At 35.6% G+C, this 12,600-nt stretch overlaps 1 protein-coding gene across 5 annotated transcripts in view; it reads right to left on the reverse strand.

The window, feature by feature from the left end:
- Positions 1 to 12,600, reverse strand: part of LOC100876650 (uncharacterized) — a 148,020-nt gene that overhangs the window by 87,480 nt on the left and 47,940 nt on the right. For all 5 annotated transcript variants that reach the window (XM_076533322.1, XM_076533325.1, XM_076533323.1 and 2 more), the window contains exon 4: positions 4,102 to 4,226. In XM_076533322.1, the coding sequence (XP_076389437.1) occupies positions 4,102 to 4,226 (125 nt within the window). The remainder of the gene's footprint in view (positions 1 to 4,101; positions 4,227 to 12,600) is intronic.

The following is a 12,600-nucleotide window of genomic DNA, read 5'->3' on the forward strand; positions in this document are numbered from 1 at the left end:
TGAATATTTTCTTGTTCTCCATTTCAATTTTTGATTTTTATTTTAGATTAGTGATTTGCTTTGTACTTAATATGTTAATTAGATATTAATTTGAATATTGCTTATTAATTTTTCAAACTTGAAATTAGAGTACATTTAAAATTTTTAAAGAAAGAAACTTCTAAAAGAAAGTATCAAAAATAAAAAATTTGATAGTTCGAAATAGAAAATAATGAAAATATCAGTGTATTTGAATGTGAAAACATGTAAATTAATTGGTAAATACCGGTGTTCCATTTACGAACGCATTAGCGCCTCTAACAGACGATTCAGGAGCCTCGACGACACCGAAAGCCTTTAGTTTACGGATTGTGCAACACGATTCGCATCGGTGCACCAACTACGTTACGAAACACTGTGTTCCTAGCTAGTTTACCAGGGCGATTTCTCGGTGTATGCACTACGTGACGGTGCTGTGTATTCCCGCGACAGCCGATCGCGTTCTGAACGTGCTGCTTCTACGTGTTGTCGTGGATTAAGCATTTTCAATATACGCTAAAGTCTTGATATAGGCGAAACTTTTGGATCTGAACTTTTGCTTATATCATACATGAGAATGATCAGACTTTGTCGAATGTTGAAAACCAGCGAAGAAAATGTGCGAACGAAAGATAATCTCGACAGAACAATTCTAATGCAAGAATAAAATTTGTTATTATGATAACAGTTATTGCAAATTTATCGCAAATGACAAGACGTTTACAACAATAAAGTTTGTGTATTTTTTATTTTTTTCTTATGAAACTTTTATGAGACTTCATTCGAAATATATTCACTTGTAAATCATGAATGACAAGGCGTTTCGTCTCGCTTCAATTAGAAAAATGTCAAGAATATTAGAGAAAAATTTGTATAAAAAGAGAACTGGAAATAAGAAAATTAGCAGCGCAACATTGTAAATAATAAAACAGACTTTTTATCTTTAACTGATTCAATCGCAACGTTTTTCTTCTTCTTTCATTATTCCTCGTTCAAAACTTATCGTCAATTAAACCAATAAACGTAGTCCAAATTATATCGTGTTTGGTGTCATTTTAATCGGAAAAATGTCAAGAATTAATTGGTAAAAGTTTGACAACGAAAAAGTCAAAAATAAAAAAGTTTTATATTTGCATTGGTAGAGTCTCACAGACATACTGAAACCGCGGATCATGTTACACTTCTCGACGCTCGAGCTTCACGGTGTCGCGAGGGGGCTTCCCCCCACTGATCATTTTTTCGCGCGTATCGCGTGGACCGCAGATCGCGAACTGGACACCGCGACCGCCAGGTGGCCAGTCACGAATTGTTTTTCTCACAATTATAATAGGCTCCTGCAACTATAATAAAGGACCGCGAGAAAGAAGCAACAGCATGTTTCCGATTCACGTATATGGTCTTTACCTATACGTTGAAAGCGGAAGCATGCTCACACTTTTATGTTAGGGGATAGCAAGTTGGTTTCATACCCGCGCCCCTAAGTGTCCCATTTTGGGAACCTCTATTGAGATCCCATTTTTGAGAAGCAGTCTGCTGCTGACCACCGATGACACACACCTTGCCCTCCGCCCCTGCTTAGTAGGTGCTCACCATGGTGACATCCCGATGGAAGCTTCCGTCCCTGACCCAATAGGTGCCCCAAACCCCTGAATGCCCCACACACTACACTGTCCCAGACCCTGGAGTGCCCTGACCCCTGAACACACCCCATACCCCAAAAATGCCACACACCACTAGTCCAAGACCTAGTGGAGTGCCCCAACCCCCAAAACAAACCACACTAATTGTCCAAAATTCAGAGGAGTTTCCTAGACTCCTTTGAATGTCCCACACCCCTAAATGCACAGCACTAATTGACTGAGACCTAAGGGAGAGTGTCTCAGACACCTGGACACCCACATCCCTAAATGTCTCAGACACCTGGATGCCCCACATCCCTAAATGTCTCAAACACCAGGATGCCCCACATCCCTAATTTTTCAAAATCTAGCGGAGTGTCCTAAATACCCCTACACCACCAATTATCCGATACCCTGCAATAAGTACCTCAAACAAATCAGTAAATGAAAAATTGCACTTTCATAAATTAAAGAATTAAAAAATATTTAAACTTGAAATTTAAAAAATCACAATTTTCAAATTTTTAGACTCGAACATTGAAAGAGTCAAGAATCCAGAGACCCTGCTATTCACTGAAATTTCATAAATCGCAAGAATTTCTTCTCTGCATTACATCATCATCAAAAAATGCACAAAAATATCAATATTAATATCTCTCTTATTTATCCGCCGTTTTTCCTGTCTCTCCAGTAATATTCCACTGTTTTTTTCCTCCTGCTATCGATTTCCACCTCTCATTCCCCTAAACCGAATAATCAATTCCATGATCGGTCCTTTTCATCTTCTCTTCCACGCCACCTCTTAACCCATTTACATTCTCCGCGTTCTCCTCCCATTCTTCTTACTTCTCTCCCTCTCTCTTTATCTTCTCAAACATTTTCCTCGACCATTTTCCATCTCCATCTGTCTTCGTGTTTCTCCGCTTCTCATCGCGGTGTTTCATCCTTCGAAAGAAAATCTTCTCGGAATGTGTCTGCACGTTTCTCGCAAACCAAGGATTCTCTCTTTCTCTCTCTCGCTCACTGTTGGCTCTCTGGAAAATCCAACGAAGCATATTGCGGATACAGAGTATCGATCTCGACCAGAGCTTTACGTCCTTCTTCATCGCGTGTGCAAGCACAGTCACGCAGAAGCTCACGCTGTTGCGGCCACACGTCTTCTCGAAACGCGCGGTAAACTCTGTTTTTCCAAGGATTTTCTCCGCGATACGTACCACCGTCGTTCCTTTCAACGTGTTCCAAATCGCTTGATAATGTCGTTTATTAGAGGAATTACCTCTTTTCGAGAAATACGCAGACCGAGATACTTTTTATGGATTTAACTATTCAGGGAGTCTTTTAGGGACGATTGCTAGGGAATTCATTATAGGAAACTCGGGCTGTGGTTTGGCAATTTACTGGTTCAGCAGTCTTATCAATTTTCATGAATTAGTTTTTCTTGTTAGACATTTGGGAGTTTGAGAATTTATATAATTGGAATTTGGGAATTTAGGGATGTAGGATGATTTAGATGACGAGTTGGGGTTCGGGTATTTGGGGATTTAGGAATTTGGAACGTTGAGTTGGGGGTTTGAGAATTTGGGGAATTTCAAATTTGGGAACGTGGGATTTTGGAAATTTGAGAGTTTGGAATTTTGAGAGTTTGGAAATTTGAGAGGTTGGAATTTAGAGAGATTGGAATTTGGAGAAGTTGGAAATTTGAGAAGTTGGAAATTTGAGAAGTTGGAAATTTGAGAATTTGGAATTTTGAGAGCTTGGAATTTTGAGAGCTTGGAATTTTGAGAGCATGGAATTTTGAGAGTTTGGAATATTGAGAGTTTGGAATTTTGAAAGTTTGGAATTTTGAGAGTTTGGAAATTTGAGAATTTGGAAATTTGAGAGTTTCGAAATTTGAGAGTTTGGAATTTTGAGAGATTGGAAATTTGAGAGTTTGGAATTTTGAGAGATTGGAATTTGGAGAAGTTGGAAATTTGAGAGTTTGGAAACTTGAGAGCTTGAAATTTTGAGAGTTTGGAATTTGGAGAATTTGGAAATTTGAGAGTTTGGAAACTTGAGAGCTTGGAATTTTAAAACATGGAAATATAGAACCTGAGAAACTGGAAATTTGAAAATTTACAGATTCCAAAATTTAGAATCTGAAAATCTCAAAATACAAAAATCTGACAATTCAAAGCTAAAAAATTTTTTCCCACATATCACAAATGGTAAACCAAAATAAATAACCCACATCCAAAATTTCTCTTGTTTATTCCACCTTGCCAGTCATTTTTAGCAGCAATAACTATAAATTGAGTAGTCGACCATAATTACAAGTGAAACTAACAGGCTTGTAGAAACAATTAATTGCAGTACCGAATGTTTCATTGAGACCGAAAGGTTCGTTCAACACAAAACGATGTCTGAAAGCGTTCATCGTGAAGTTACACGAACCAGCAATGCGATAATAATGAAATTTCGAACTTACCTCGATACTGAAATAACCCCTGTCCACATAATCGCCGAGAAAGAGATACTTTGTGGAGGAGGGTGGACCGCCCACCTCGAATAATTTCATCAGGTCATAGAACTGCCCGTGGATATCGCCGCATACTGAAACATGAAATCGGAATCCTTCAAATTTTCTGATTAAATACATTTCATTCGAAAAATAATATGTAAAAGGGAGGACCATATAGCGAGAGTCCAATGTGAGTAGTGGAGAGACTGGAATGGATTATTCCTGGAGTGGATTTAGGGATCTAGGGGGGATAGATATGTAAAATGATAGGGATTTGGGGATGTGAGAATCTAAAATATTGGAAATTTGGAGATTTGGGAATTTGAGAATTTGGAATTTGAAGAATTTGGAATTTGGAGAATACGGAATTTGGAAAATTTGGAACTTTGGGAATTTGAAATTTTGAGAATTTGGAACTTGGAGAATTTGGAATTTGGAATTTGGAGAATTTGGAATGTGGAAAATTTGGAATTTGGAGAATTTGGTATTTTGAGAATTTGGAATTTTGAGAATTTGGAATTTTGAGAATTTGGAATTTGGAGAATTTGGAATTTGGAGAATTTGGAATTTGGAGAATTTGGAATTTGGAGAATTTGGAATTTGGAGAATTTGGAATTTGGAGAATTTGGAATTTGGAGAATTTGGAATTTGGAGAATTTGGAATTTGGAGAATTTGGAATTTGGAGAATTTGGAATTTGGAGAATTTGGAATTTGGAGAATTTGGAATTTGGAGAATTTGGAATTTGGAGAATTTGGAATTTGGAGAATTTGGAATTTGGAGAATTTGGAATTTGGAGAATTTGGTATTTTGAGAATTTGGAATTTGGAGAATTTGGAATTTGGAGAATTTGGAATTTGGAGAATTTGGAATTTGGAGAATTTGGAATTTGGAGAATTTGGAATTTGGAGAATTTGGAATTTAGAGAATTTGGAATTTGGAAAATTTGAAATTTGTAGAACTTAGAACTTGTAGAATTTGGAATTTGGAAAATTTGAAATTTGTAGAACTTAGAATTTGTAAAATTTAGAATTTGTAGAATTTGGACAAATATGTCCTCAGCAAAAGAATCACGCGAAGATACGCTATTATGGACAGTATAAACAAAGTTGCCAGTGGGTCGATAATGGAGTTGATAAGATTTGTAGCGAGACGAAAATAGAATCAGCGAAGCGTGAATGAAACGAAGAAGCGCTACTAGATAGTTTTGGAAACGATCGCTAATGGGAGAATTATTAAAATTGATTGGCGGTGGATGGACAAACGTGGTGAAAATAGAGTTGAAAGGATCTTAGGTTAATACCGGAATGCTTTTAGCTTTCATTGCAACGAAAGCTTCTCGGGAAAGTTGACGGAGACCGGAGAAGTCGTACAACTACTTTCCTACAATGGAAAGCTTTCGCAGCAAGCAAATAAAGGAATCGAATGAAAGTGGAAATCTTTTAATTCGCTAACAATCTTCGTTTCATATTATACTTGCTGTGATTTTTTAGATATGTGTGTTTGACAGGGTTTTATTGAAATTTTTAGTAGATTTAAAATTTTTATGGGACTATATTTTTGAATAACTCTTTCTTCCAAATTTTCAAATTTTCTAAATTTCCTAAATTTCCCAAATTCCCCAAATTCCAAATTCCCAATTCCCCATATCCCGAATTCCCCAAATTCCAAAGGTGGACAATTTGGGAATCAGGACAATTTGAGAATTTGAGTACTCAACTGGACTACCTTCCACCTTATTTAATCTCCTTCCCCTACAATATTTTTTGTGTTCCTACAAACAAACTCACTTCATAAATAAATAAATACAAAGCTTAAAAGTTACGTATATAAATAAACAAACGAATTAGCAAATACACAAAAAAATAAATAAATGAAAGTAGTGCACAGTATAAAATGATCATAAAAACGTTCTCAGCAAGGTTCTCCAACTTCTCCTTAGGAAATTAGCTAGTGCGATTAATCGAGCACGATTAATGCAGGAGTTGCGTGAAACGTAGTCGCACGAACACGCCCGGCCCTCGAGACCCAAGGCAAACTTGTTTGCAAACGTTTCCAAGTGAAATTACGAGCTTCCCGATCGTCGACGACGACCAACAGGGGAATCAGACGAGCCGAACAACCACGTTACCAAACTTTCTTCCGCTAACTTCCAACGAGATGTAACGGAGTTGCTTCCGACATTTACATCCTAGCCTCCTTCCGTTTCGCGATCAAAGAAATCAGTTTTCTCTGCTCGGTCAACATATTCTTTTTAGACGAAGTTTCCGAGCTTTTTTGAAAAGAATATGTTTCTATAGGGACGTGATACGAAACTCGATGAATTTTATTTTATGTAAAGTGATTGCGAGCTTGGAAAATTGATGTGTGTCGGATATTTGCAGGTTCTTTTGCAAGATTTTATGTTTCTGCATAGTTTGGAGATTTCTGAATATTTGTGTTTTGGGAATTTGGAGAATTTGGGGAATTTGGAATTGGGGAATTTGGAATTTGAGGAATTTGAGATATGGGGAATTGGGAATCTGGGGAGTTTGGAATCTAGGAAATTTGGAATCGGGGGAATTTGGGATATGGGGAATTGGGAATGTCGGGAATTGGGAATTTGGAATCTGGGGAAATTGGAATCTAAGGAATTTGGAATTGAGAAATTTGGAATTTGGGGAATTTGAGATATAGGGAATTGGGATTCCCAAATTTGGAATTGCGAAATTTGGAATTTGGGGAATTTGAGATATGGGGAATTTGGAATTTGGGGAATTTGGAATCTAGGGAATTTGGAATTTGGGGAATTTGAGATATGAGGAATTGGGATTCACAAATTTGGAATTGCGAAATTTGGAATTTGGGGAATTTGAGATATGGGGAATTGGGATTCCCAAATTTGGAATTGCGAAATTTGGAATTTGGGGAATTTGGAATCTAGGGAAATTGGAATCTAGGGAATTTGGAATTTGGGGAATTTGGAATTTGGGGAATTTGGAATTTGGGGAATTTGGAATTTGGGGAATTTGGAATTTGGGGAATTTGGAATTTGGGGAATTTGGAATCTGGGGAAATTAGAATCTAGGGAATTTGGAATTGAGAAATTTGGAATTTGGGGAATTTGAGATATGGGGAATTGGGAATCTCGGGAATTTGGAATCTGGGGAAATTGGAATCTAGGGAATTTGGAATTGAGAAATTTGGAATTTGGGGAATTTGAGATATGAGGAATTGGGATTCCCAAATTTGGAATTGCGAAATTTGGAATTTGGGAAATTTGAGATATGGGGAATTGGGATTCCCAAATTTGGAATTGCGAAATGTGGAATTTGGGGAATTTGAGATATGGGGAATTTGGATTTTGGGGAATTTGGATTTTGGGGAATTTGGAATCTAGGGAATTTGGAATTGAGAAATTTGGAATTTGGGGAATTTGAGATATGGGGAATTGGAATTCCCAAATTTGGAATTGCAAAATTTGGAATTTGGGGAATTTGAGATATGGGGAATTGGGAATCTCGGGAATTTGGAATCTGGGGAAATTGGAATCTAGGGAATTTGGAATTGAGAAATTTGGAATTTCGGGAATTTGAAATATGGGGAATTGGGATTCCCAAATTGTCCACTTTCTGAATACTCAAATTCTCAAATTGCCCTGATTCCCAAATTGTCCAGCTTCTGAATACTCAAATTCTCAAATTGCCCTGATTCCCAAATTGTCCATCTTCTGAGTACTCAAATTCTCAAATTGTCCTGATTCCCAAATCATCAACTCCTCAAATTCGAAAATTTCAAATTCCATAAATCCCACAATCTCAATCTCATAATCCCCCTAATATCCTACTAAAATTACACAAACATCGTCTCTCAACGTAGAACAAATAATTCTTGAACCAGTAAAAAACTTCAAACGATCGAAATATTCATGAACCCGAACCCGTACGAGACCGGTTTTATTTATACACCAAACGGATCACTGTTGAACCAATTGAATTTGCCCAGGGTTCCTCGGGAACACGACCACCTGTACTGCAGAGTAATCAACACCGGTGTGTTGACAAGTGTTGCCAAAACAGCGTAGAAACTGCGAAACGGAGAGATGTTCAAACAGCGCAACGGTGACGTCGAAACAAGTGAAACACTCAAGGATTTCGAATCCTACGATCGATCTGCCACAACGAATCGAGACAATCCGGCTATCGATCCATGGAATCAAACATTGCTGATCATATCGTTTTCCATCGCTCTTTGAATGCCCGTTGTAATCCAGCAACAAGTGGCAACTTTGTTTCGTCACGGTAGCCTACGTTCGATGTGTCTGACCATGTGCGGGCATCGACTACTTTCAAATTCTTGGAATTGTATTTTACTTCGAGTTGGATGTATTAATCTTTTTTTGGGATGCGTATGTTAAGGTTATTAGTTACTTTCGCGTTTGAGAGTGTATTCTAATTATTTGGGATATGGCTGATCATATAAGGGGTTCGACTACTTGGATAGTGTTGAGATTATTTGTGAATTGTTCTGTGGTTTCTGGGTTATTGGAAATTTTCTTTGTTCATGGATATGATGACTGTGGTAATTATTTTTGAATTTGAAGGTATATTTAAAATATTAGTGACATGGCTGACCATATATGGGGTTCGACTACTTCACATCTCTTGAAATTATTCATACCTCATTTCTCATTAGTCATTCCCTTCAAATTGTACAAATTCTTCTCATTTTTATAGTATAGATAAGAATTCTCTTGGTTATTCATGAATTTGAGAATGCAATAAAGTTATGAATGATTTGTCTGACCATACATGAACTATGACTACTAGACAATTCTTGAAATTATTAGAAAATCATTCTGTTTTCTTTCAAGTCCTATAAATTCCACTTCTTCCTGCATTATTTCTAATAATTCTATTGATTATGTACGAATTTAAGAATGCATCAAAATTATTAGTTGATGTGTCTGACCACATGTGAACCTCTACTACTTGAGAACACTTGAAATCATTAGATAGTCATTTTCTTACCGTTCATCTTCCATAAATGTCTCTCCACTTTGTAATATAATATAATAACTCTTTCATTTGTTATTGTATTTGAGAATATATTAAATTATTTATAAGTCTGACCAAATATGGGCTTCGACTACTAGTTCCCAACTTAATACTTAATACCAATTTAACATTTAAGAAATGTACTGAAATTTTTAGCTAGGAGCAAATAAATCTGGCAAATCTTTATATGTTCCTAATTTAATACAACTCTAACTCAAATTTAACCCAGATCTAACCCAAACCTAACCCAGATTTCACAATAAATCTAACTCAAACTTTCTGCTATAATCGAAATAGTTCAGTCATTCTCTCTCCTCATAAATAAAGCGAAGAATTTCATGACTGAATAATTTTTACAACTCGAACAATAGTTCCTACAAGTTTGAAAGCACAAAAATCGCTAACCGGAAGTCGCACAGAATACTGAAAAGCAACGGCTAGGATATCGATGGATTCATATTGAAAAGATGACAGAATGCAGAGAACTTCGAAAGGATCTGCGACGTTCTAAACGTTGCAACGCGGTTTTCGTGACATATCGCCGGCAAGTTTCACGAGGACCGCCATTTCGGTAACGTATTACGGAAGTTTGCCGCATCATCGCGCCCGTAAATCTACCCGATGTCGCTAATGTTACAATCTGCATTCTCGAGGACGATAAACAGCATTTGTCGTCGGATCCCCAAAAATATCGTAGATGTGCTTCTTAATTTTTGGTGAAATTGAAAGAGACTCATTTTGAGTCTCTAATTTATTTATACTTGTAGATTTATACTTGTAGAGTTTATAAAACTTGTATAAGATTTACAACTTTATTAACATACTTAGTATACTTATAGCATTCATTAAGTTCATTAAGTTCACAAAATTCATAAAGTTCATAAAATTCATAAAATTCATAAAATTCATAAAATTCATAAAATTCATAAAATTCATAAAATTCATAAAATTCATAAAATTCATAAAATTCATAAAATTCATAAAATTCACAAAATTCATAAAGTTCATAAAATTCATAAACTTCATAAACTTCATAAAGTTCAAAAAATTCAAAAAATTCATAAAATTCATAAAATTCATAAAATTCATAAAATTCATAAAATTCATAAAATTCATAAAATTCATAAAATTCATAAAATTCATAAAGTTCATAAAGTTCATAAAGTTCATAAAATTCATAAAATTCATAAAATTCATAAAATTCATAAAATTCATAAAATTCATAAAATTCATAAAATTCATAAAATTCATAAAATTCATAAAATTCATAAAATTCATAAAATTCATAAAGTTCATAAAGTTCATAAAATTCATAAAATTCATAAAATTCATAAAATTCATAAAATTCATAAAATTCATAAAATTCATAAAATTCATAAAATTCATAAAATTCATAAAATTCATAAACTTCATAAAGTTCAAAAAATTCATAAAATTCATAAAATTCATAAAATTCATAAAATTCATAAAATTCATAAAATTCATAAAATTCATAAAATTCATAAAATTCATAAAATTCATAAAATTCATAAAATTCATAAAATTCATAAAATTCATAAAATTCATAAAATTCATAAAATTCATAAAATTCATAAAATTCATAAAATTCATAAAATTCATAAAATTCATAAAATTCATAAAATTCATAAAATTCATAAAGTTCATAAAGTTCATAAAGTTCATAAAGTTCATAAAATTCATCAAATTCATCAAATTCATCAAACTGATTATTAATTTATAATTTCAAACAATTTACAAAATCCTCAAGTATCTATGAAATTCCTCAAATTGTTAATAAGAATAAAACTCCACATAAGCCTCCATGAATCTCCACCCATCATCAAAAATCACTTAACCGTTCAAATAGAACTCGCATTAAAACAAATTACATTCGAAGCGAAAATGACATAGCAATATTCAGGTGCAATTTCGTACAGCCCCTATTTTGCCGGCTTCTAATCGCTTTAAATAATTCAGGTTGACGTAGCGACTCCATTATCCAGCGCGAGCGAAACAAGTGTTTAGGTTTAATTATTTAAGTGAGTTAACGCTATTCGCGAACTTCCAACAGGCTTTGGACAAAGTGAAACGCAGAACAAAGACGAACCGAGGGACTGGAAGTTGGTGCAAATATTTTTCCAGCGAACAGAATAAAGGATGTCTGAGTTTTCTTCAATCTGGTAGTAGAGATTATTTTTCGAATACGGTTTCATTTATCGTGGAGGGAATGGTGGAACGATTATCGGAGAGATATTGTAATAACGAAAGAAAGGATCGTCGAAGGAATTCCGAGGACGGTCGTTGTGCTTGCAAGTTGCTTAAGCTAATTGCGAGGACCGAGCCGGGAATTTCTCTTGGCGCAGCTAACAGCGGGGTCAAAGTGGCTCTTCACGTCCCTATCGTGCTCGAGCTGATTAAGTGTGCCGTGGACCGATGTCAGAAGACGATAATTTGCATCTGGATTATGTCGACCGCCCCCTTCACCTCCTGCTATCGAGAAATCTGGTTGTTCGATGGTTCAGACTATTGGGGGAGATAAGAAAACTCGCGGACTTTCAAACTTGAGTAATTTATTGGGCGGTTAAGTTGGACGGTTTCGGGTTCGGAGATTTTGGGAATTTGGGGAATTGGGAGGTAGGGTTTTGGGAATTTTAGGATTTGGAGATTTTGGGGTTTAGAAATTTAGAGAATTGGGGGTGTAGGGGTTTGGGAATTTTGAAATTTGAAAATTTGAGGAATTGCGGATGTAGGGAGTTGAGGGTGTAGGGATTTGGGAATTTAGGGATTTGGGGATGTTAGGTGTTTGGAAATTTAGGGATTTAGGGAATTGGGAATTTGGGGAATTTGAAATTTGGAATTTGAGAAATTTAGAATTTGGGCAACTGGGAATCTGAGGAATTTGGAATTTGGGGAATTTGGAATTTGGGGAATTTGGAATTTGGGGAATTTGGAATTTGGGGAATTTGGAATCTGAGGAATTTGGAATTTGGGGAATTTGGAATTTGGGGAATTTGGAATTTGGGGAATTTGGAATTTGGGGAATTTGGAATTTGGGGAATTTGGAATTTGAGGAATTTGGAATTGGGGAATTTGGAATTGAAAAATTTGGAATTTGGAGAGTTGGGAATCTGAGGAATTTGGAATTTAGGGAATTTAGAATTTGGGGAATTTGGAATTGGGGATTTTGGAATTGGGGAATTTGGAATTTGGGGAATTGGGGATCTAGGTAATTTGGAATCTGAGGAATTGGGAATCTAGGGAATTTGGAATTGAGAAATTTGGAATTTGGGGAGTTGGGAATCTGAGGCATTTGGAATCTAGGGAATTTGGAATTGAAAAATTTGGAATTTGGAGAGTTGGGAATCTGAGGAATTTGGAATTTAGGGAATTTAGAATTTGGGGAATTTGGAATTGGGGAATTTGGAATTTGG

The sequence above is a fragment of the Megachile rotundata genome, chromosome 7, assembly GCF_050947335.1.
Source record: "Megachile rotundata isolate GNS110a chromosome 7, iyMegRotu1, whole genome shotgun sequence".
Classification (NCBI taxonomy): domain Eukaryota; kingdom Metazoa; phylum Arthropoda; class Insecta; order Hymenoptera; family Megachilidae; genus Megachile; species Megachile rotundata.